Here is a 26107-nt window from a genome sequence, read left to right on the forward strand (position 1 = left end):
GAGTCTGTCTATCATCAGAGCCGACGAGCATTCTTGGAAAACTATGAAAGTGGCAAGAGGGCTCAGGGCTCCAAGGGTGAAGCCACCAGGATCTGAGATTTTCTTGTCGTGACGCTCCATCCATCCCAAGGGCACCCAACAAGGGTGGCGCTCTGGGACAGCAGTGGCTCCGTCAACCTGGAGGGCCTGAGAAGATGGGCTGGGGAGGGACGTAGCTGGTAGCTGCCACATGGGCAGCCAGACTGCTGACAGAGAAGCTTGCACCAGGAGCCCTCCTGGTTGCCATGGTGGAAAAGTCACACAACACTGGGTTTTGATGCATAAAACCTCTTTCCTGACCCTTGTGCGTTTGCACATCTCTACCTGCTCTCAAGACTATTGTTCTCACCCACTGTTATTTCATTATTTCATGGTGACCAGTCGTGCTGATGGGGCCCTGTTGTTTCCTTGGTCCCAAGGTTTTCACGTGGTTGTTGCCGGGAAGATTCTGGAATGGGACAACCAGCAATGTTGATGGATTAAGAGGAGCTTGGCTAGAACAGATGGAGGGCAGGGTGGCATAACGGTGTTCCTCATGGGGACTTGACTCTTTGTTTACACGCACCCAAACTGAAAGCCATGGGATGGGATCCCTCTCAGACACCACCTCTGTTCTCATATAAAAATGGGGATGATAATCCCTGCTTCCCAGAATCCTCTAAAGATTGGAAGTCAATGTGAATTGATCATGCCAACATATAAATTATATGTACCTGAAGATAGGATAATTGATGGTGGTCCTTACATCTTAGATAAAAGTTTTTAAATATCCTGTCCACCTCAACTCCGGTCACAGGTTCCTTGGCGCATGTGATATAACACATCCACCAAGATTTGTGTTGCTGCCTTGAGTACCCTGTTTGATTTGAATAGAATGAAACTGTACGGAAAAGTAAAGTAAGACTAGACGTTCAAGAAGAGAATCTGAAGCTCTCTCAGTTGTTTTGGGTGAAGAAGAGGGAAGAGGGAAATCAGAGGTATAGAACCTTGTTCTACCTTAATAGACTATGAACGCTTGGTTATTCAAGGTGGATCCAACCTGGAATGAAGTGTGGGTCACATACTTGGCTTGGGCAGTCCCCTGCTTTGTAGGAGGACCTGAAACCATCCCGGTATTTTCTCTTTGTTTGTTTCATTTTTGTAACGTGGCCAAAAAGGACTGTGCCTTTGGAGAACTGTTTCTGCTTCCTCTACACTCCATTAAAAACAATTCATAAAACACGATGACTTTTATCCCATATTTTAGAACTCTGTCCCATTCTCAGATATTTCACTCTTTTGTCAAATGAGGTATGCTCATTTTTGCTTCAAGAAATACGAATAAACACACACATGTCTTCCTTCCTCCATCCCTTCCATTTAAATGGTTAAGGGAACGGCTGAATGAGATTTTTAAAAACCCAGCCTGGAAGACCAGGAATACAATTTTCTTCCTATTTTCACAAAGGCTCTACGGCAAGAATTAGCGTATCTTACGGATTTCAGGGCTGTGAAAAATCTGCTTCTGTGTTTTCATGAAGCGGTTGAGTTGTATTTCCTAGAGATGGGTTGGAACAAGAACCTACGTGTGCCCCCAAGTTCTTGTAATTGTGCAGAGTCCAGAGAGCGGATGACCCAGAATTCCTTCATGATTTGCCATTCGCAGACATAGCATCTAAGACGAGTCAAAGAAACAACACAGAATTATAACACGGCTTCTTTGTCTTCCGTCTATCGGTAATGGCTTTTGCTTTCTAACTTTTCATTTAAAGAAAAAACCCTCCTTTTATTTCCTATGAAATAGGAAATAGTTCCTCCTGAGAAACTTTTAGAGCTACATACAGTCTCTGAAGCGCTGAGTCACCCAGCGACTGCCCAAGTTAACAGCTGCCTCTGCTGAACGTGTCTCCTGCCTTCTGAAGATAACAGAGACTCTAGCTGGCGGGAGTCTGGGCCCAGGGCTTTTCTTTTCTTTCTTTTTTTTTCTTTTTGACTCTTCCACATGTGTACCATTGCTTTCATTTTTATCGGAAGAAGACTAAACAATTCCATGTGAATTCTCTCTCTCTTTCTCTCTATTCCTCTCTCTTCCGGAAACATTTTGTCTTGCCAGGTTCTTGACCTTTACGAAAAGTGAAACGCTTTCCAAAGGAAACCGTGAGTATGGAATTCTTTATGGCACAGTTTGTCATTGATATAATGAGGAAAGCAGTCTCGTTTGACCTTTCTGTACCGTCTTGGACAGAATCTGTAAGCATTGTTTCTTGGCTTTTAAGAAGTAGAGAAGATTGATTCTGTCTCTCTTCTTGTGAGTATCCCGTCTTAAACCACGACCTTAAGCTTGTGGCTTTTATAGCATGAAAATCTAGTGGTGACCCATTTACACGGGCCCGTATATGGAACAAGTAGAGAACTTGGAGGAAAATAGTACACAAGAAAGATCTGGGTCTATAGAGAATGAGTTGATTCTGTAGCCCAAGTAGTAAAAGCGATATACAGAGTAGCAATTATATTTCAGAGGAAGATTAAAATTTGAACTTGATATTCAGTGTCCTGGCAGAGGTAAGCTAGGGGAAACTGTGCCCACATCCAGATGAATGAAGGTAATCCTATGGAGATTTTTCAAGTTATTGCCCTAAGCAGGTTGGTCCCACTTATGGTGTTTAACAGTATAATCTTTTATGTTGTGGAAGCCAATTACTGAGATGCTAATAATTTGAAATGTATGATAATTGGATAAAAGATGTGCTGAACTTTTTGTTTGTAGTGTTTGTAAATATAAAGCAAATAAAAAAGTGGAGAAGATTAATTTTGACTTAATTTGTATACAGAATGTATATAATATATATCCTAATTAATTTATATATATATTTATATTTATATATATCTTAATTTATAGAATGTAATAGATGTTGGCACACATTTATGTGAAAAGTTGGAAGAATGTCCTGAGTGCTAAAGAATTATTAGCCAAAAGCGTAGCTAGATAAGGTTGAAATTATGTAGATACACTGGACCCCTAATAACAACAGGCTTCAAGACATCTGAATCTAAGTCCCACAAGAGTAAAGGCCTTGGTACATACAAAAGGGACATCACAGAGATTTGAGCACCAGTAAGAGAAGATTTTTAACTTTCAGGCTATGGAGACTAGTGGCCCAAAGGTGCTGGAAACTGCGGAGGCGATCCAGGAGAGACGTCGGGAGGTGCTGACTCGGTACCAGAGGTTCAAGGAGCTGGTTGCGGAGAGGGGTCAGAAGCTCGAAGAGTCCTATCATTACCAGGTTTTCAGACGGGATGCAGATGACCTAGAGAAGTGGGTCTTGGAGAAACTCAAGATTGCAGATGATAAGAGCTACGAAGATCTAACTAACATACAGGTACTCAGTCGTTTGACTTCCCCAGAGCAGACCCTGAGATCTCCAGGGAGGGTAACATTCTTGTAATGTAAGTGCCTAGTTAGTTAACTGTCAGGAGATAATGTCACAGAAAGATCAGACTACCCATTAGGGACCATAATTCTGTTTCTAAATGGCCCGTGTCTTTCACTTCTCAAGCCTCAGTGCCTTATTTACAAGCGAAACTCGCTCTATGAATGTATTCTTTTTTTTAAGTTCATTTATTTATTTTTGAGAGAGAGACAGAGAGAGAGAGAATGGGAGGGTCAGAGACAGAGGGAGAGAGAGAGAAGCCCAAGCGGGCTCTGCCCTGTCAGCTCAGAGCCCAATGTAGGGCTCGAACTCACAAACCATGAGATCATGACCTGAGCTGAAACCAGGAGTTGGGCACTTAACTGATGAGCCACCCAGGCGCCCCTCTATGAATGTATTCTGAATCTGAAATTAAGCCATGAGCGAAACAGTGACTGAGAGTTCAAAGAATTTATGACACACTCTGTGATTTTAATATTTTGAGGTGAAGAAACGTCAGTGCCTCAGAATCAGTTGCCCTCCACCCTGCTCAGAAGGATAGGAATAAAGTGGAATTTTTCCTGGGTTTCTCCCAAGGGGCTCTCCATGCCTTTCATAAGTCCACATGACAGGTGTCAGGAGGAGAGCTTTGGTGGAAGCTCCTCTCCTCCTTGTCCTACAGCATGCGACAGAGTCACGACCAGGAGAAAAGGTAACCGGCCTAAAAAGGGTACTTGATGTTGGAGAGGAAGCACTGGGTCAAGAACAAAGTGATATGGATTAAGTGCATCCATTTATATAGGCCAATAACAGCATAATCTGAGAAGCAAAAACATCTCAATCACAAAAAAGCCATTATTGTAATAATCACTTTCCTCATTGCGTTCAACTTTCCATAGCACTTACTTCCTCTTTTCTGAAGAGGAACAAATGTGGGGCATCTTCTCATTCCCACCGATGGCGATGGAGGGTATTTACTGGAAACTCCCCAAAGGCGATGGGAACAGGACAAAACATTTCTCTGTGGCCCTTGACTTTGAGCCTGGGGGGGCCAGGAGTGACCATTTCTTGTAGGATGTGACTCCTCCAGCCCTGAGCACGGGTTACCACTTAATCTAGGTTGTGAAGCAAGTAGTTCTGCCCGAAAGTAAAAAAAGGAACAGAAGAACATTTTTAGGACCCAGGGACGCTAGGCTTCATTAGCCATGTCCTCTGATTTCTTTTTTTTTTTTAAGTATACCCATACTTTGTTTTATTTTTACTTTTAAAGTTTTAATTCACTTTTTATTTTTTACAAGTTTTTATTTTATTTTATTTATTTATTTATTTATTTATTTTAATTTTTTTTTCAACGTTTATTTATTTTTGGGACAGAGAGAGACAGAGCATGAACGGGGGAGGGGCAGAGAGAGAGGGAGACACAGAATCGGAAACAGGCTCCAGGCTCTGAGCCATCAGCCCAGAGCCCGACGTGGGGCTCGAACTCACCGACCGCGAGATCGTGACCTGGCTGAAGTCGGGGGCTTAACCGACTGCACCACCCAGGCGCCCCTTTTATTTATTTTTTTAAATATGAAATTTACCGTCAAATTGGTTTCCAGACAACACCCAGTGCTCATCCCCACAGGTGCCCTCCTCCATGCCCCCCCCCCCCTTCCCCCCCCCCCCACCCCCCCCATCAACCTTCAGTTTATTCTCAGGTTTCAAGAGTCTCTTACGGTTTGCCTCCTTCGGTCTCTGTAACCTTGCCCTCTGATTTCTAAACTTCAGGGCAAGTATCGGAAGCATGAATCCTTGGAAGCAGAAGTGCAAGCAAAGTCCAGGGTCATTCCTGAACTGGAAGAGATCAGGGAAACCCGGTTTGCTGAGGGGCATTTTGCCCATGAGGACACCAAGGTAACTATACGACATGACTCTGGAAGAGATGAGTCCCAACTTTTTATTACGTTATCAGAGTTTTCATTGATTATGCCAGGTATGCAGCTAGATGCAGCTGGCTTGGAACCGGGGTTCCTGCCTCTGATCTTCTAGTGGGGTGGAGCAGGAAAAATGATGGGACGTCCTCCTGTTCCTGGGGTGGGAAATGAGCTATGACACAAAAGCTATCCTGGGATAGCATCACACTCCTCCTTGACCACCACAGGATAACTTTGCTGAAGATCAAGTCCTTTTCAACCCAGTTCCACGTGTCCCAGATGACTTGGCCTTCCCAAATGTCATTTCATTTTTTTTTTAATTTTTTTTTAATTTTTCTTTTTTTACAGAGACAGGGTGTGAGTGAGGGAGGGACAAAGGGAGAGAGAGAGAATCCCAAGCAGGCTCCATGCTCATTGTGGAGCCCGATGCGGGGCTTGATCCCATGACCCTGGGATCATGACCTGAGCCAAAATCAAGAGTCAGACGTTCAACCAACTGAGCCACCCGGGGGCCCCTCCCAAATGTCATTTCTGATTATTTCTTCTGACCTCAGGGTCCATGTTCCTTAGACTCTTCAAACAAGGGATGTTCTGCCATTTGAATCTTCTCTGAAATGCCTGTCTGTCTGTGATGCCTCCTTCTCTTCACAGCCCACGTGCTGTGACTACTATCGTAGTTCTGTAATCTCCCCAAATCCCGTCTTCAGAAAGTCCTCCCTGAACACTGAGGACTGAAGACCATCACCCCTTTGGAATCCATTACTAACAAACAGATCAACTCTTTTCTGACTTCATTCACACACTCTTCCAACATGCTTGTGTTGATAAAGTCACTTCAGGATCTCTTCTGCATGAGTGAGATCTTTCTTTCTTTCTTTCTTTTTTCTTTTTTTCACTGAGTTTTTTTTGTTTTGTTTTGTTTTGGAAGCGTCAGCCCAGATTTACGTTACGTATTTAAAAATTGGGTCTAGTCTTTCCACATTTGGCATACAAATTCTGGTCCATTTTACTGTCAACAAAATATGGTCAGAGAACACAGACTTTAACCAGAAGAGAACCTTATTGGAAAGGAGTCTGTAACGAGAAAAATCTCAAAACGTACCTATTGGTGTACAATTGAAATCGTTTTTGTGTTATTCCCAGCTTTGGGTTCCACAGATCCCCTACATCAATTACAATATCTGAGCCACGTTCGAAACCTTTTCACAACTATCGGACTCACTGTGCTCCATCAGACTGCACCACTATAGGATTCGGAGAGAAGTGTGGTCTGTGTGCTACCTTATGCCATGGACCAGTTGGAAAATATAAGATTCTTGTGGACATAACACAGACGATACCTCCAGTTTTTCAAGTTATGTAATACATGATCTTCTAAGCTAACCTGGCGTCAAAGCCTTCGACTGCATAGTCCAAAAATTCTCTTATGGTTTTGGTGCCACAAATCTCCACTACAAGTTAGCAAAACTGTAACTCTCATTCCTTCTTCTGGCAAACAGTTCGTGCTAAGTTTCTTCTACGACTTGGCCAGTACTTAGAACGCCCTCTGCCTATCATGGACCTTTCCAAATCCTATCTGTTCCTCAAGGTTCAGTTCACATGAGCACTCTTCCATGAATCTTTGTGGCCTCCTGTCTTACGGTCGGCAATCGTTTCATCCTGTAAAACCTCAAAGCACGTTTACATTTTTTTCTCTCGTGGCAGATCACATCCAGCCTGGTTTAGCAGCTACTCCCATGCATGTCGATTTCCTCCTGTAAATGTTTGTGGAGCCATTAATGCACGAGCGGATGACATTTTTATCCAGCCCCCCTGCCCCCCGGTGGAGCATGCACCTGCCCCAGCTGCCCTAGGCAGGTGCGGTGTCTGAGCGGTTTTGCCTCTCTTCCCAAAGGCCCATCTGGAACAGCTGCGCACGCTGTGGGACCTCCTTCTGGAGCTGACCCGGGAGAGGGGCGCCCTGTTGCTGCGGGCCCTGCGTCTACAGCAGTACCTGCGGGAGTGCGCCGACACCTTGGAGTGGATCGGAGACAAGGTGGGGACCGCGCAGGACACAGAGGACTTCCCGTTCGTGTCCCAGGCACCCCGTGGCCGTTGAACGCAGGCTGTTCATAAACCAGTCTGGGTACCTGTTCCTGGACCCTGTTCCCGGAAAGTAGGAATTTTGGCAGAGATGTGGGGATATCCTGGAGACCACTGACATTGCAATGTGGGGGGAAAGTGCTCCCGGCCTGTCCCCGGCTACTTTCCGTGCCCCTCAGCTCCTCCTGGATTTTTGCTCTGACTCTGGGTCCAGGCTGGCGGTGTTGCCTGCTCCTTCCCTAAGGGCTGCCTCTCAGTACCTGTAACTATTTTTCTAGACACTGAAAGAATGATCCCGTAGTTAGGGCTGAAGATAACAAGTAAACAAGTAAGTGCATAGTGCAGCCCTTTTGCGGATACTCAGTGTGTTGACCTGAGTAGAACCAGGATGAATTTATTTCTCATGTTCCAAAGTACAAAGGGTGCTTCCGGGCGCCTTGGCCAACCATGTCCCTGGTCTTTCTGGAAGATTACCTCAAAGAGTGCCATGCCCTGGGCCAGAGTGCTCCCTCCGGACACCCGCTCCTGCTTCTGGCTCTTTCCTCAAGGTCTCTCCCAGGCCCCACCAGCCCCTCCTTCTGAGATTTCTGGGGAGTGTGGGCAATGGTTTGGGGCATTTGAGCGGCAGGAATTCTGAAACGTTTGCCGGTGACTCAACAGACTTTCCTGGTCCACAGGAGGCTATAGTGACATCAGCAGAGCTGGGTGAGGACTGGGAACGCACAGAGGTCCTGCATAAGAAGTTTGAGGAGTTCCAGGCGGACCTGGAAACTCAGAAAAGAAAACTGGATGGAATGAACCAGTATGCCAACCAGTGTGCCGAGGTGAGATGGGGAGCAGAGGGTCAATGCAGGGAAGGGCTCCTGATAGCCAAAACCTTCCACCATCAGCAGGTGGGACGTGAGGGACACGGGCATCGGGAGAAAACAAGGCTGCGTGTTCCTTGTCGTAACAGGTCCGGGGCAACTTCCTCTCCTGTCCGGGTCATCCCTTGCCAGTCTGTGCAAATAGAGGCGTGACTGGGAGGGAGAGCGTATGTGTTCACACCTGTGGGTGTGCCTGTGCACATGCGCGGAGGAATGAGACCCGCAACCGGGTAACTCCTGTGCAGAACACCAATCGGTCAACCACTCAGTTTTATGCAGCACCCTTTCCATGGAGAAGAACCCGAATAAAGCAGCAAAGAATGTGAAATAATGGTGGGCTATTGTAATATGGACGACGCCATTATACATGATGTTTGTGCGTGGGGGAAGGAGAAGGGAGGCAGATTTACCTTCCTTTACTTAAGAAAATGTTTAAATAAGCTTTCAATATCTGAGTGAACAATTCAGTGTGGGGCTACATAACTGTAGGATGTGCCAAGAAAACCGGGAAGCCAGCCTGGTTTTATTTGTATATAAAGGAAATTTTATGTGGATGTAAAGGAAATTTTATGTGGATATAAAGGAATTCGAAACTCCAAGCGTTGGCTATTGCGCTTTTCCATGTGGTCTCATCCTCACTGCATCTCCAGAACAGCAACGATCTTCCTGTACTAACAGAACCGAGATTTCAGGACGAATGGGTACCCGAGGGGGGAAAGTAACTGACTCTCCGTTTTTTTCCAGGCCACGTTTCCAACAGTCTCTACATTTTCTCTTTCCGCCACCTTTGTCTCGTTGTGGAAGTTGTTTAGTTATTCGGTGCTATCTCAGAAACCATCACAAAACTGAAAACAACAAACGTGTTACTTCTTCTGGATTCAGCGGTTCAGCTGTTCCGCTAGACAATGCTCCTGGTCCCACCTGGGTTTCTTAAGTGGCTGCAGTTATTTGGTGGCTCAGTTGGGGCGGAGGGTCCAAAACGGCCTTGCCCCCACATCTGCGGCCTTGGCTAGGATAACGAGGGGTTTCTCCACACGGTCTTTCATGTTTGTTTATGTGTCAGCATTCCAAAGGTTAGAACAGAAGCTGAAAGTACAGGAACTCGTATCATTTCTGGCACATTCTATGGTAAGCGAGTCATAGGCCAACCCAGATCCAAAGCGTGAGGAAACGGACTTCACGTCTCGAAAGGAAGGCTTCCTGGTAAAATAGCATGGCCATTTATCTAACCTACCACGAGAAGGATCAACACGGCTTAGAGCGCATCCTCTGCTCTTTTGGACCGGGACCCACACAGCTCCAAACAGAAAGGACCATCTATCCAGGAAGGAGAGTCTCGAAAATCCCGTCTGGAGCAGCTTCAGAATTGGGAATGGAAATGTGAAGAGACAGGGACAGGAGGAGCAGAAAGACAGACACGTGGGAACTACTCAAAAGTGCCAAGTGTCAACGTAGGCTGATGCTGTTAACTTAACCTAGTATTCATTAATCTCAGTGCTTTAGATGCTTTGCAGCAATCCATGAAGTTTTTCTCCAAAATTAAATGTGGATACATGTGTGTATAATTCCGTATAATCTCTCAGTAGATTCTCGAAGGCGTCAGGACCCGAGAGGAGTTAAGAACCTCAGTAGCAGAGTTTTGGAAAATAAAGTCATATTTCACAGACGGGGCTTTTTCTTCCTTGGTTTTCAGGATTTTCAGGGGATTAGCAGGCACCAACAAGGTGGAATTCTGAAAATAACACCATGGCTGGGCAATGTGTGTTAATAGGGTGCCCCAGGGCTGCGAGCGAAAGAGACCGTATCTGGCTGCTTGGCCTCTGGATTTTGGCAATGTGGATCGGGTTAAAGCTAGGGCGCGGGGCTAAGGTGAAGATTGGGATCTGGCCAAAAGGTCGTTCTCCATGCCTGGCAAAGTACGAACTAGCGTGAAATGAGAAATGTCCAATGATTTTTGGAATAATCTCAGCTTTGCCTCACTCCCGCACTGGTCCCCTCCCACAGGAGAAACATCCTGACCTGCCCTTGATTAAGCTAAAGCAGGATGAGGTGAACACCGCCTGGAAGCGTCTCCTCAGCCTGGCTGGGCAGCGACAGGAGACACTGGCCAATGCTGCAGACCTCCAGCGATTCAAAAGGTACGAATCTGGCCCACACGTTATGGGAAAGTCTACGACAGCGCCACATCTAATTGTGCCAGCCTCTGTCTGCTGCTGGCAATTACTGGCCAATCCCTCAAACCAAGGGAAATCATGTGCTTGCATTTAAGGCAGCAAGGGAGAGCGTAGTTAAGACAGCTGTGACCCACCCCCTGGCCAAGCGTGCGATGACTGGAGCCTAAAGCTATAAAAGTAGCTCAGGTGAATTAGCGATAGAAAGGCTGCAGAGGCAAGGAAAGCATATTACGAACTGGATGGGAGTGGAAGGTTGAGTCGGGAAGAAGAAAGACTCATGAAGAGCTGACCAGTTATGGGAAGTATATGCAAAGGCTCAATGACCAGGGAGATGCCCAGGCCCCTACATGTCAATGGAAGCCATTAAAAGCAAGAACTCTTTGCATTACTCTCCGATAGTGAGTAGGAATTCCAGGTAATTGCTAGCCGAGTGGACCAGGGCGGTCTTTGCCGTGTGTGTTGTTTGCCCTGTAATTCCTGACATCTTCTTTGTTGGAGCTCATGTGGCTGTCTGGCAGGGATGTGACGGAGGCCGTCCAGTGGATCAAAGAGAAGGAGCCTCAACTCACCTCTGAGGACTATGGCAAAGATCTCATTAGCTCTGAGGCGCTGTTCCACAGTCACAAAGGTCTTGAGAGGAACCTTGCAGTCATGCAGGACAAGGTAAGCCACTGCTGGAAGAACGGCCAGCCTCCTGGGCTAGAAGAGGTATTTGCTGGCCATCTTGCCTCCAGAGGATGCAGTAAGTTCATTATTTCAATGAGGGAGAAATTCCTCGGCCCTGAATATTCTTCTTGTTCTAGTTCGTGACTTATACATGGCCATTGGATATCCTTTAGTTTTCTTTAAAGATACACAGATTTTTATATAGTCTTGTGTTTTTTTTGCAATGAATTTCGTGATTTTAAAAACAAACAAAAAAAAGCTACCTCCCAGAATGGCCTCCTAATCTCACTCTGTACCTGCAGCCAGGGGATCTTTTTTTTGGTCAAAACACACTCGTCAGTTCCAGCTCAATCTTGCTTGGTTTTTTTCCTGCACTCGGTAGATAAGGGAAGACATTTCTTCCTGCTCTTCTATAAGAAACTCAGAGACACCTAGGGCACGTTACTAGGTCCACCTTTGGGTTTTCTTCTCCTTTTTTAAAAATTTTATTTATTTAAATTCAAGTTAGTTAACATACAGTATAGTCTTGGTTTTAGGAGTAGAATCCACTGATTCATCACTTACATAGAACACCCGGTGCTCTTCCCAACAGGTGCCTTCCTCAATGTTCATCCCCCATTTAGCCCATCCCCCCACCCACCTCCCCCCCCAGCAACCCTCAGGTTGTTCTCTGTATCGAAGCGTCTCTTATGGTTTGCCTCCCTCCCTGTTTTTCTTATTTTTCCTTCTTTCCCTCCACGTTCATCTGTTTTGTTTCTTAACTTCCATATGTGAGTGAAATCATATGATATTTGTCTTTCTCTGGCGGACTTGTTTTGTTTAGCACAGTATACTAGCCCCATCCACATTGCAAATGGCAAGCTTTCCTTCTTTTTGATTGCCGAGTAATACTCCATTGTTTATATAGACCACATCTTCTTTATCCATTCGTCAGTCGATGTTTGGGAGCTTTCCATACGTTGGCTATTGTCAATAGCACTGCTGTAAACCTTGGGATGCATGTACCCCTTCAAATCAGCACCCTTGTATCCTTTGGATAAGTACCTAGTAGGGCAATTTCTGGGTTGCAAGGTAGTTCTACTCTTAACTTTTTGAGGAACCTCCATACCGTTTTCCAGAGTGGCTTCACCAGGTCGCATTCTCACCAACAGTGCAAAAGTGTTCCTCTTTCTCCACATCCTCTCCAACATCTATTGTTTCCCGCATTGTTAATGTTAGTCATTCTGACAGGTGGGAGGTGGAATCTCATTGGGGTTTTGATTTGCGTCTCCCTGATGATGAGTGATGTGGAGCATTTTTTCGTGTGTCGGTTGGCCATCTGGATGTCTTCTTTGGAGAAGTGTCCATTCATGTCTTCCGCCCCTTTCTTCGCTGGATTCTTTGTTTTTTGATAAGTTCTTTATAGATTTTGGGTACTAACCCTTTACCTGAAAGCTGGAAGACGCGGGTCCCTATCCCTAGAGGAATGGACATAGGCATGCCGGAACTTAGTACAAGCCCCTACTCCAGACTGACTTCCATCTTTGCTTCTTCCCCCTCACAACATCACCCATAAGTTCAACCAACTCCATGGAGTATGCACAGCAGTCAGCCCACTGAAGGGCCCCGTGTGCTGTGCCCTGACCGTAGCTCTGTCCCTGGAGCAGTTTTGTATTTTGTCTTACTTTTTTCTCCCGATAACAAAATCTCAAATCCTAGACGACATCTGATGATAGTTGAATATAATGATTCCCACAACAATATTTATGGAAACAGTGTAGAGGGTGGTGAGTGACAGCCTGAGGTCTAAACCTGGCTCCTGGTACTTAGTCACTAAATGCCCTTGCACCAATAAATACCATCCCAGCTTTTGCAAAAAAGGGGAATAAGAATCGTTTCTACCTCTGAGTACTATTTTCAAAAGACTGGAAAACAAGCAAACACATGTGAAATGCTAAGCACCATAAGAAACAAACACGGTCAGTAAATTATTAATGCTGAAATAGCACGTCCGCATATTAACATAAAAGCCTCAGTGTACGTGTATTAAGTTATTAGCATTCATACGGCTGCTTTCTCGGATCTCTCCCGCCAAACTTGGTCAGGGAGAATCAGAGTGCTTGGATTTCCCACTGCATTTCTTTCTCATCCCCTTTCTCTCTTTCTCTTTCCCCAAAGGTAAAGGAGTTGAGTGCCAAAGCAGACAGGCTGATGCTTTCCCACCCTTCAGATGCACCTCAGATCCAACAAATGAAGGAGGAGCTGGTCTCCAACTGGGAGCACATCCGCGCCTTGGCGACCAGCAGATATGAGAAGCTGCAGGCTTCTTATTGGTGGGAACCCCCTCCTCCCTCTTGCTCTCTCTCTATAGGGTTCGGGTATAACATCAAAAGCAGAAATTAAGAGTGAAAGCGAAGACATGAGGAGGGACCCAGCCCTCCCGCCTCCTCAATGGTCGAGGCCAAAAGAAGCTTCATTTGTTAAGAGGAGCCCTCTGCAGGTTGATGTGACGGTCAGAATGGCACCTCCACTCACTGCACCCCGTCCGTCTTCTTCCACTTGCACAGTTGTAGGATGCTAGGAAGCTGCCCGGGGACCCAGAAAAGCAGCTAAAGAAACACCAAAATCCTGGCCCCAGTTTAGGCACCGAAATAAACTTCCAGGCTGAAGGGCGTAAAAATAAATCTGGAATTATTTCCTGAATGCCGTGTGGGCTGGCTTGCCAAAAAGCCGGGTACCATTTCAGTAGTTAATGTTTATGATTAATCATTAAAACCCCAGAAGACCGTGTTTATCCTACTTTTACGATCCCAAAGCAACTGGTGAGCATTTACATGTTTGACTAAGTAACCCTTTTCGTGGTTTTGTTTTTGTGAATAGGGTCAAGGGTGAGCTAAGGTGCAGGAGGGCTCCTAACCCCAGCTCTGGTCCCCTTTCCTACCAGCTGCTTCCTGTTATTTACGTGTCAGGGCTTATACTTTGGCCTCGTTGGCCAAAGTGCTTTACTCCAGTTCAAGTGCTTCCGGGGTAGGTGCGACGTTGTGATGTTGGAGAAGCAGGGCCCCTGCGCCTCATCACACGACAATGCACCCGTCCGGGGAGTCTGCAGCCTGGAGTGAGGGACAGCCTGCACCATTAAAGGAACAGGCAGTGCATCAGGGCAGTGGGAGGGGGGCGGGGATAAGGGTGAGGAGCACGTTGGACATCTCAGCTCAACCCAACCCTAACTCCAGGCTCCCAAGTCCGCTCACACCTACCTGCTTTCTCCTTCCGGCCCTTTACCTTAACTTCCCTGCAGGTATCAGCGCTTCTTATCTGACTACGAGGAGCTCTCAGGGTGGATGAAAGAGAAGTCTGCTCTGATCAATGCTGATGAGCTGCCCACAGATGTGGCTGGTGGGGAGGCCCTGCTGGACAGGCATGGGCAGCACAAGGTAGAGAAGAAGAGCCTCCCCAGGAGGAGGAAGAGGGAGGCGCCAAGCCCCCCAGAAGGTTTCTTGCTGAATTTTCAGACATTCCGTCTTGTGACCCTAGCACGAGATTGACTCTTATGATGACCGATTCCAATCTGCTGAGGAGACTGGTCGGGAACTGCTGGACGTCGGCCATGAAGCCTCTGATGAAGTTCTGGAAAAGGTAATCCGGTTTAACAGTGTGTGAAATTATGATACACATTTAGCCCCACTGAATCTCATGATAATATGATCATCTCCGAACAGGACGAGGGTAGAAGTCGTATCAACCTCTCAATATTGAGATGCTCCCTTCACATATTGCTTTAGCTGAAATGAGTCATCCGAAATTCTCAGGACGTGAGGCGTGCTTCCTCACCTCTGAGCCTTTATTTCCTGAACCTACCAAGTTTCATTGACCCGCCTTCTACCTAATTCAAAACCTCCATACCATCTTGCCTTGTCATACTTGTGCTGTTTTATCGCTTTTCCATACTCGCCTCTAGACTGTAAATTCTTTGAGGACACTGCCTACACATCTTTGGATTCCCTAAGGTGCCTGGCCCACGGCTGGCTTTCTTCTCCCCTCTCGACAACCTCAAATCGCACTGATTTTTCTATACCTGTGTTTCTCAAATCTACATTAAATAACAGGAAAGCTTTACACAGTCTGAATCCCACCTGCTGAATAATCAGGTTTGCCATGATCGTCTCCTCCTGAATCGCAAGGACTCACCTCATCCCCCTGACCCCTGAGAGATTTTGCTTCAGACACAGAGTCACCGAAACTCCTTGGGATGATAAATAAAATAAGATTTGCAGCCTCTTTGCCTTTCATCCGATTCCAATCACAGCCTCCAGTGCTGGGGGTGGGTGAGGTTGAGATGGCCATAGTTTGAATTCACCCCGAGCTCTCTGGGAAAAATAAAAAATAGGGATTTTTGTTTTTTAAACAATTTTCTGCCAAAGGAAACTGAGATCCCTGCAAATGCATCTGTTATCCTGGGAGCCTGAGAAATCTGTGCTGCCTTTTTGCTGGACTTAGCACGGCAGCATTGCCAATAGACTGGGATTCCTTGGGCAGACGTGTGAGCAGGAGAAAAAGGCTCATATGGGTTTGCGAATGTCACCTTTCTCTTTCCTTGGGGGTTCTTATTGGCTTTCAGAAGGGAATGCAAACTTCTCAGAACGATCATTTACGTGCTGTATAAACGTCACCTTCCTCCAGCGTCCACCTTTTTTAGACACTGCACTTTGCTCTGGGGCACTTGTATTATCCAGCAATCATTTGGAGTGATGATGCTGTCATGGTGTGCCCTCCTATGATCCCGGTCCCCATCCCCGTGCCCTCCTATGATCCCGGTCCCCATCCCCACCCTTTAAATCCCTGTTCGGTGCAACACCTGCCACACTCTACTCCCCGCTTCTTCCCATTGGAATTCATCTCTTCTCCTTCATTTCTACATATTAAGCGTATTGTTGTGCCTCTGTTGTGGCCTTTACCCTCATCTCCCTGCCACGTTGTTCACCTAGACATTGACGTCTTCAGAGAAAAGCCTGCTTCTTGTTCACTTGTGTGTCCTTCCGAAGGCCTGGCATTGACTGGGCGCTCACGTTGTCTCCTCCTTTCCAAAGACGACCATACTCGCCAACGACTGGGCTGCCCTGCGAGGGCTGTGGAACCAGCGGAAGCATCAGTACGAACAGTGCTTGTACTTGCACCTCTTCTATCGTGACAGTGAGCAGGTGGACAGCTGGATGAGCAGACAGGAGGTAACGGGAGGGGACCCTTTACCATGGGACTGCCATCGGTACCCTCACAGCTGCTGCTGAGGGCTGGGGCTTCTCCTAGGACCTGGAGGGTGATCCGTGGGGAGAAGAAGAGGCAGCCCTTTCCATGAGGCTTTAGAATTCCCTCATGAACAGAAGCCTAGAAAAATACCTAAATACACAGCAGAGAGGCTTTAACCGCAAGCCAACAGGAGGCCAAATGGGTATCAAATTGCTAAGGGATCAGGGCTAGAAAGTTGTGATGAGTCAGGGTTAAGCAGAGATGTCCTGAAGGAGGTGAGGGGTCCTCTTGAGGCAGCGCTGGGGGCTCAGAATGGTGCCTGGATTGGCCGGGCGGATTCTATGTGGACAGACCCAGAGACAGAGGTGGTAAAGGTGTGCGGGAGGATTAGGAAGGCATCTGAAGTTCCTGCTGTTTGAGGTTGGTCCCCACACACCATCCCGCCATGTGCTAATCCCACCTTGCTCTCCCACCACCTCCCTTCCATCCTTAGTCCTCGTGTCAGAGGTGTTCCAAAAGCAATGATTCTCACCAGTGAGGAGAACGGAGTTGTGTCTCTCTGTCTCCTACAGGCCTTCCTGGAAGATGAGGACCTGGGGAACTCCCTGGGCAGCGTGGAAGCCCTTCTGCAGAAGCATGATGACTTTGAAGAGGCCTTCAATGCCCAGGAGGAGAAGATCACAGTAAGAAGCGCCCCCGGTGTGGGCGCCGCATCCATGTCTGTTTGCGTCATCAGACAACTCCCGTCCTCAGGGAGGACCACGTGTCACTGCCAGACATAACGTGAGGATTACTTTTAAAAGAGGAAACATCCAGAAAAGTATTCATACCCATCTTGCCGTCACATTTCTTGTTCCACAAAGCGTTATTTAGAAAGTTTTTAAAGATTTTGGCCACTCGCATTTTCTGATGAATTGCAGGACTGCCTTATTTTTTCTACAGTGTGAATGGTTATTATTGGATCCACATCTGATAGAGAACCATTACTTAGAAGTTTGAAAGGTATTTTACTTATAACGTATTATTTATTTAGCTTTATCTTCTCCAGGAATGTCTCCATTTAGTTTTCTCTGGTATAATCTAGATGCCTAAGTACCAGCTATGCATTCCTGTATATCCTCAGCTTTGTGTCTCCCATCTAATGCAACCACGGTCTTCCTGTCAAGCCTATGTTACAATGTCCCAGAAACTGGTCAACATATAAGCAGGGCTCAGACAAGTGCAGGAAGATTTTATTGCTCCGGTAGACTCTATGTCTTTGGCTGTCTCCTAGGCTGGTGCTGGCTTTTAACTCACACACATCTGCATATAGGACCACAACCAGCAGCAACAACCCTATCAATAAAATTCCAAGCCCTGTCTGTCAACATGGAGATTACTATGGTCTCTTATCAATCCATGTGATCACTCTGTTGATTGTCACGGGTAAAAGCTAAAATAATTTGTTCTTTTAAAAATGATATCATTTATAAATGTGTATTGATTTATTTTTGGGTGAGAGAGAGAATCCCAAGCAGGCTCTGAGCTGCCAGTGCAGAGCCTGACGCAGGGCTTGAACCCACACACTGTGAGATCATGATCGGAGCTGAAGTTGGACGCTTAACCGAGGGAGCCACTCAGCTGTCCCCATGCTTCATTTATTTTATGATTACTTTCCTATTCCTGATCCCTTAACCCATTCTGAGCTCTAAAAATCTGAGGAGTTGATGAATGAATATGAGTAAACGTTTTGGATACTTGTTCCCATGCAGCTAGAGATACAGATGTATAACAGATAGGGGGAGAGAGGAGAGAGAGAGAGAGAGAGAGAGAGAGAGAGAGAGAGAGAGAGAAGGTGCTGGCTACCGGACATGACTATATCCACAGTGCATCCTCCTGAAAACTTCAGAATAGATCAACTATTCACCTTCACGTGACACCAAAATGCATATACTATAAACTAGATTTTATTTTATTTATTTATTTTTAATTTTTTTAACGTTTATTTATTTTTGAGACAGAGAGACAGAGCATGAACGGGGGAGGGTCAGAGAGAGAGGGAGACACAGAATCGGAAACAGGCTCCAGGCTCCGAGCTGTCAGCCCAGAGCTTGACACGGGGCTCGAACTCACGGACCGCGAGATCATGACCTGAGCCGAAGTTGGCCGCTTAACCGACTGAGCCACCCAGGTGCCCCTATAAACTAGATTTTAAAAATATTATGGAATAAATGGGTAATTAATTTGTCAGGTATACATTTTTGAAACACAAGTTGTGACAGAGGTCGGAACTAGTACCCAGATCTCCGATCCCAAAACTTGTACTCTTCTCACACTTCCGGGCTTCCTGTCTACAGTTGGCCAAATGCTGGCCACTGACTCAGGGGCCCCGGTAGAAAAACCACTCCAGTTTTTATCGTTTCTGTTTTTCAGACCTTAGACAACAATGCCACCAAGCTGATCGATAACGACCATTATGACTCCGAGAAGATCGCTGCTCTCCGGGATAGCGTACGTCCGAGGCCGCAGACACACGTCTGCCTGCTTGTGCCGAGGGGCCAGGGGAGGCGCTGGGGGCATGGGCACTGAGGTGGGCAGTGAATCTCAGGTGTCCACGTTTGGCTGTGCTGACCATGAGTGTGGTCACGGCTTTTGCAGCTCTTGTCCCGGCGGGATGCCCTACGTGCCCGGGCTGCCATGCGGCGCAGACTTCTGGAGGATTCGTGGCTTCTGCAGAAACTGTATGAGGACTCAGATGACCTAAAGAACTGGGTCAACAAGAAGAAAAAGTTGGCCGATGATGAAGACTACAAGGTAAGCGGGGTTTTCAGACCCTGGGCACACTCAGCAGGACTGAGTTTCGGGGGACGAAAGTCTTAGCGTGGAAAGGACAGTAGTGTTCCGCAGGTGAGCCTCCTTTACAGAGGAGCGTCATGAATCCCTCAAGACGCAATATCAAGCTGAAAGCCAAGAATCTGGCTTCTGGATTTCCCGTGCCCTGCTGCCTCTCACCTCTTCCCTGGCACAACTTCTAATGTCCTGTAACGTAATGGGGAAGGGGAGGGACTGTTTTTTATTTGGCTGCTTCTCGTCCCTCGGCCCCCTCTGCTGCTCTCCTGGGCACCTTTAGAATAGGAACACTCTGTGTCCGATCCCGGTGGATGTTCACGTTTACTGAAAGCTACTAGGAACCTAAATGTAACCTCAAGGTTTGACGTAATACAGAGTTACACGGTTTTCTATCTAGAAGGGAATGGCTCCTTATTTTTACTGATGAGAAACCAATAAAATTTGAATTGGAAAGGGAATTTGGATTTGAATTGGAAAGGGAATTTGGATTTGAATTGGAAATTGCCCAAAGTTATACAGTTATTTAAAAGGCAGTTTAACAGAAGCGTTTGAAGCATGAATTCTGGAGAAGGTGAACCGGGGCTTGAATTCTCTCCCTGTTCTGTCTCAGGTTATGCGACTTAGGCAAATTCTTGAGTTACCTCTGACCCATAGATTTCTCTACCTTGGGGTTGTGTAACATGCATATTTTTCACTCATCGGTGTTATGTAATATAAACTATTACATACACGTATACATACTCATAAACTTCCACATTTACAGTCAAGGCTGGAATTAGTCTCTCAATTTCTAGGCCAATATCTATTCACAATATTTACTTTTCTTGACTTCATTCGGTCTTCAGTGTGTACCTTGATCCTGAGCATCTTATCTGTACCTTTCATTTTGTGAAACTCCATAACCTGTGTTTGCATTCTTCAGAGGAGCTGTGCCTCCAGGGAACGGAGGGTAAACAGATCTTCTCCAGATGGGGCAAAGGGGTGAATGGTTCAAGTATCAGGACAGGAATGAGAAAAACTTGTCACTTTTCATGACGGTTCTCTGATTGTTTATACTTGCATGGCCTTATTCAAAATTAATCTTCAGGAGTTATCTAGGCTCTGTAGAAATACGTGTAAGAATCGATTAGCCACATGTGCTGTGTGGATAGATGGAGGGGATGGCCACGTGAGTTTGCTAACCTTCTCTGGCTCAGTACTCGGACCACGACTGTTGCCTTGTTTCCTTTCCTTAATGCCGTTGTGTTTACAGGGACAAGTGACCCCTATCCTCAAAATTCCTGCTCCCCATTCTTTAGATTAATAGTTTCCTTGTCTTCGGTCTTGTCTCAGGATACTCAGAACTTGAAGAGCCGGGTTAAAAAGCAAGAAGACTTCAAAAAGGAGTTGCAAGATAATCAACGCCTGCTCAACACACTGGAGAAAACTGGCCAGGAAATGATTGAGGCTAACCACTACGCCGCGGACAAGGTGACTGCTCGTGTGGCTGAGGTTGTCAGTCTCTGGAATGAGCTGCTGGCAGCCATGGAGCAGAAAGGTGAGGAGCAAGGGTTTTGGCCAAAGGCTACTTCCTAAATTCTGAAACCTACCCTTTTCATCTCTGCTACCTTGAATGACCAACGTGAAAAGGAATGCCGTTTGTTGATCAAGGGGTTTTTACAATCCAACCCGAATTTATCACAGCATTAGATATGGACAGTTTTATGTTCTCTTCACGTATGTAGGTTTAAGCAAAATTACTTTTGTTTTCTTCACTTTGCTCCCACTTTTTTTTCTTTCTCCCGAATAAATATTCTGGAGCCATGAATCCAACATTGGCTACGCACCTAGAACTAGACTCCTTACCTCAAGTTTCACATATTTGGGTTCTACAGATGAGACCAGATATTATGACCCGGGTTATTAACTTAGACATTAAGGCTGTCAGCACCACATGTGATGCTCCTGCTAAATTTATTCTTATGAATAGGGCTTGACGACTTGTTTTTTTTTTTTTTTTTTTTTTGCCTCCTTGAGAGTGTTCAGGCTCTGCCGTAAGCTCTTAAAAACAAATCGCCACGTGTCTACTTGAATAATCTCTAGGCACCTTTAACTTCCTTTCTCTAGAAAATCAGTTGTGTTGGGGCGCCTGGGTGGCACAGTCGGTTGAGCGTCCGACTTCAGCCAGGTCACGATCTCGCGGTCCGTGAGTTCGAGCCCCGCGTCAGGCTCTGGGCTGATGGCTCAGAGCCTGGAGCCTGTTTCCGATTCTGTGTCTCCCTCTCTCTCTGCCCCTCCCCCGTTCATGCTCTGTCTCTCTCTGTCCCAAAAATAAATAAATGTTGAAAAAAAAATTAAAAAAAAAAAAGAAAATCAGTTGTGAGCACTGGGTGTTGTATGGAAACCAATTTGACAATAAACTTCATATATTGGAAAAAAAAAAGAAAATCAGTTATAGTAAATTGACACAAACAAAGAGGTTTTCCCATCAATAATCTCCTTGTTAGATGCAGACTCCATCTATAGACATGACTCTGCCCTAGTTATAGGAGAGATGTATCATGCTCATTCTGTTGGATAACATTCTAATTTTGGGTTTAGGGGAAAATCTAACCTGACAGTAACAGTAAGACGTCACTGCTACTCCCCCCCCATCAGGAGACACATAAATTTCCTCACAGATATAATGCAAATAATTGCTGTAAGGTCAAAGAATGAAGAGTTTAGTTGAGAACAGTGTGGATAATCAAGGCATTTTCTGGAAGAGATAATCGTGAGGCGTGGCTCATGATGGGGACTAAGAAGGACTGGCAATGTTCTGAGAAAGACATTTATAAAAATGACACCTCGAAATTTCAAATGGAACCAATCCCGATTTTATCCTTCCCTGGAGAAACGCAGTACTTGGGTTTGGATTCCTTTGAAAAGGAGGCCTCATTAGAGAGTAACAAACGTCGTAGGAAAATACCCAGGATGGTTAAAATTTAATACAGGGGAACTGTAAGTCACCAGGGAATAAACTGATAGTGTACCTTTGTTTTGAGAATGAACGCTACCCTATTTAAAAACAAATGCCATCCGAGTTATACAAATTCAAGGTGATTTTTTTTTTTTTTTTTTTTTTGTATAACCACATCCGGGATGGTTATCTATATTTTTTTCTCATCAGAACATCAACATACTGTATTCCTCCTTACGTTGATAGAAGGCGTGCCATTGTGTAACGAAAAAGCGATGGCCCCTGTCTCAATCCGAACGCCTCCTTCCAGGGACGCAGTTGCATGACGCTAACCAGGAACTACAGTTCAAGAACAACGCGGAGGACCTAGAACACTGGCTGGACAAGGCGGAAGAGCAGGCTGCCTCCGAGGACTACGGGAAAGGCCTGGCAGACATCCAAAGCCTGCTCCGGAAACACGGCCTCCTGGAGTCCGCTGTGGCCACCCGCCAGGTGGGTCGCCAGCCCTTTGGCCGCGGTAGGCCGGGGCACCCCTACGTGCTCCGAGCACACTCGTGATAAGTAACTCTCGAAAGAAAAAGAGAGCGAGACACCAAAGGTAAAACTGCCCGAGTTTTAGCTGGTCAGCTGCCCCTTCCTCAGATCTTCTCTAACGTGGCCATGGCGCTGGGTGCCCGTGGCCTCTGTCGGAACCCCGTGGCTCGTGGGGCTTTGTGGGCTCTCCTACTTTTGGCATCACACCCTCCCTGCCAGAAACTTGGGCTTCGTATTCCGGCTCGTCACTCACTAGTTAGGTCACCTCCGGTGTGTGTTTTCACCCGATTCTCACCTGTACGAGAAGGTTTGGACAACATTGCCTCCTCCTGTTCCGGCACCCTGGGATGCAAGGCTTGGAAATATCTCGAATCCCACTTCTTTTATGTTTTAGTTAAGAACACTGAAGCCCACAGCGGTGACGCGACTTCCACGAGGTCACAGAGAACGTTGCCAGCAGGGCGAGGACTATGATGCAGATACGTTAGGCTCTTAGTTTCGGGGTTATCCCCCTGACATCCCACCAGACTGTGACTTAAGCTCATCCACGGAGTGGTTAGAGTGTAGACACTGTGTGTGATGTTCCGGAGAGCCCGCTTCTAGTTGACTCACTTTCTCATCCCCTGGGGTCCTGACACCTATTCCGTCTCTCCCTCAGGATCAGGTGGACAGCCTCACAGACCTGGCAGCATATTTTGAAGAAATAGGCCATCCCAATGCTGGTGACATACAAGCAAGGCAGGAGTCCCTGGTGTCCCGGTTTGAAGCCCTGAAGGAGCCACTGGCCACCCGGAAAAAGAAGCTCATTGACTTTCTGCACCTGCTGCAGCTGTTCAGGGACACAGAGGATGAGGAAGCCTGGATAGAAGAGACAGAGCCTTCGGTGGCTTCCACCTACCTTGGTGAGTCTTTGACCGTGAGTGGGCAGAGCCACGGGGGAGGTCCAGGTGTGCAGACCGTTTGAGAGAGCTGGGACGCAATGGTGGGGGTGCCTTCAGGGTTTACTCTCAGCTTTCTCCCCGCACACTCGGGAAAATATTTTCCAGTCTTCCATAGGAGGTTTTTTAAAAAATTCATACTGAAAAGTTTACCTCCTAGAATAAGTCACAAACAGTGTCGTGAATGGAAGACCTCTGGGAAGAGCTGGAGTGCTCAGCTTTTCGCTACTTACTCTAACGTATTGCCAAGGTCATTGGCTGAGCAGCCATGGTTAGTGTTTAAGGTACCAAGTGACTTTGTCCGTAGCGTCAGTGCCTCCCTTTTGTAGTGATCTGCGCTTCTGAAAGGGTAAAAGAGGACAGAACAGCAGAGAAAGTACAGACTTCCTGTCTTTAAGGAGCTGTCAGTTCATCAGTGGGAGGCCACAGGTGGAAGGAGAACTCAGTGTCCACGTCTATGAGAAGCCGATGATGACGACAGTCTGGGAAAGCTTCTAGAAGAGAAAAGACCTCTTTGAAGAGTCCCTGGGCACAGTTTCTGGAAAGTCATTTAGTGGGAAGTATAAGGAAGGGACGTTGAAGGAAGAGGGAGGAACCCATGGACAGGAGACAGGGGACGGTAAAGTCAACTCCTGGAACTCGGGAGCCAAGAAGGTGGAGGAAAATTAACCATGCATACCACTTAGGAGGTGCTTGTGAATGTTAACAGCAAGGGAGGCATTTATATGTCGTTTCTAATCTTAACAAAGAAAACTTCAAGACAGATAACACACCATTTTCTTGGTGAAACAACCTAAGTTGGAAGATTTAATAACTTTCTGACACCCGTGGGTATTAGTCAGTGCAAGAGCCTACCTTTTAGAAAGTAATCTGATGAAAGACAATTGGTTGCAAGATACTGGGAGTTTTAGCTGAGGAGTTACTTGCCTCTCTACCTATCTTCCGAAGAGAACAGTGATTTATTTATTGTCTTTTGTAAAATGAGGAATTGAATCTTCTTAGCACAAAGAGGCAAGGGGAAGAACAACGCTGAGCAGAGTTAATTCAGAAAAATAATATAAATTTCGGGAAATGCACTCAGAGATCACAACCTCAAAAGAAGAACTTGTAGGTCGAAGAGTTACAAACAAGTAGACTTAGCCTCTTCTTATTCTCTACACTAGAACCACACCAGGCCCTGAAATTATTTTTCTTTGTAGGCAAGGACCTGATTGCCTCCAAGAAACTTCTGAACAGACACCAGGTCATCCAGGATGACATCGCCAATCATGAGCCACACGTCCGAACGATAACGGAGAGGGGAAACAAAATGGTAGAGGAAGGTACGATCGGTTCCGGTTGAACTGGCCAATCATCACTATGTTAAACTTAAGGGAAGAAGTTTGTGCCATTTTAGGGCTTCATGGGAATTGAAAGGTACAAATGATCCACCTTCCCCCTCAATGCAGAAATTCCCGTTGGGCATTTCTGACAGGTGCAATGATGACACAATGTTGCTTATATATTCCAATAATAGGAACCCTCCTACCTCACAAACCAGTCATTTCTATTTTCCAATTAAGCCAATAAAGAAAATATTTTATGCCAATAACCGATATATTCTCTAGGAGTTGCAGAATTTAGAATTGAAGTTCTAAAGCCCCATAAAACAGATCACACCCTTTCCCCACTTGGGAGCTTCCAGATCTGTGAAGACTTGCCTTAGGTTCCCAATGTCTTATAGTCTTGATGGCAAATAGCACCATTTATTTAAATCCCTTACTTTATATAGTCTTGATATGTCCCTTCCCTCCTGGCCTCCCGTCTTCAGAATCCCCTACTGCTTAAATATGATGCTCAAAACCAAGCATCCAATTCCAAGCAACAGTAGATCACACTGGGATTGTTTCTCCCTTGATTCAAGAATAAATTGGGGCCAGAAAAAGAATAAATTGTTGCCAGCCAGGATCCAGTTATCAAAAGTACAGTTTAAAATTCACATGGCTCTGCAAAAATTCAGACCTCAACGGTGATTCATTTGTGGTTGCTATGTTATTATAGTGATTCACCTTATTTTTTCTTCCCTTGAAATATCCAATTGTAATTGTGGATTTTGTCTATTTCTTTCAGTTCTATCAGTTTCCGTTTCATGTATTTTGAAGCTATGTTAATTGTGTGCGGATATATTTAGGCTTGTTGTGTCTTCTGGATGAATTTAAATCCTTAACATTATGGTATAGCTCTCCGTATCCCTGGTCATACCCTGAAGCCTACTTAGCACGACTCTAACACAGTCACACCAGCTGTCTTTGATTCATCTTTGCACAATATATATTTCTCTATCTCTGCTCGTACTCTGTTTCTTTATGCTTAAAGCAGATTTCTTGTAGACAGCATGCAGTTAAGCTTTGATTTTATGTTACACAATCTGATAATCTCTCCTTTTTATTGGGATAGTTTAGACCATTTGCAGCTAATGCAATTCTCAATATGGTTGCAATTAAATCTAGCATCTTGTTATTTATTTCTCTTTA

The 26107-nt window shown here is 45.9% G+C and overlaps 1 protein-coding gene across 2 annotated transcripts in view; it reads left to right on the forward strand.

Annotated features, from left to right (window-relative positions):
- Nucleotides 1-1879: 1879 nt before the first annotated feature.
- The window catches only part of SPTA1 (spectrin alpha, erythrocytic 1), a 65405-nt gene continuing 41177 nt past the window's right edge, over nucleotides 1880-26107 (forward strand). For both annotated transcript variants that reach the window (XM_040452496.1, XM_040452495.1), the window contains exons 1-18: nucleotides 1880-2175; nucleotides 3159-3398; nucleotides 5199-5324; nucleotides 7239-7379; nucleotides 8104-8250; nucleotides 10297-10430; nucleotides 10985-11129; nucleotides 13290-13444; nucleotides 14410-14545; nucleotides 14646-14747; nucleotides 16199-16336; nucleotides 16928-17038; nucleotides 18768-18845; nucleotides 18993-19148; nucleotides 20517-20721; nucleotides 22433-22614; nucleotides 23315-23558; nucleotides 24794-24916. In XM_040452496.1, coding sequence (XP_040308430.1) covers nucleotides 3162-3398; nucleotides 5199-5324; nucleotides 7239-7379; nucleotides 8104-8250; nucleotides 10297-10430; nucleotides 10985-11129; nucleotides 13290-13444; nucleotides 14410-14545; nucleotides 14646-14747; nucleotides 16199-16336; nucleotides 16928-17038; nucleotides 18768-18845; nucleotides 18993-19148; nucleotides 20517-20721; nucleotides 22433-22614; nucleotides 23315-23558; nucleotides 24794-24916 — 2560 coding nt within the window. In that variant the 5' untranslated portion in view covers nucleotides 1880-2175; nucleotides 3159-3161. The remainder of the gene's footprint in view (nucleotides 2176-3158; nucleotides 3399-5198; nucleotides 5325-7238; nucleotides 7380-8103; nucleotides 8251-10296; nucleotides 10431-10984; nucleotides 11130-13289; nucleotides 13445-14409; nucleotides 14546-14645; nucleotides 14748-16198; nucleotides 16337-16927; nucleotides 17039-18767; nucleotides 18846-18992; nucleotides 19149-20516; nucleotides 20722-22432; nucleotides 22615-23314; nucleotides 23559-24793; nucleotides 24917-26107) is intronic.

This window comes from Herpailurus yagouaroundi, unplaced genomic scaffold (assembly GCF_014898765.1).
Source record: "Herpailurus yagouaroundi ecotype Mexico unplaced genomic scaffold, PumYag 207, whole genome shotgun sequence".
Lineage (NCBI taxonomy): Eukaryota > Metazoa > Chordata > Mammalia > Carnivora > Felidae > Herpailurus > Herpailurus yagouaroundi.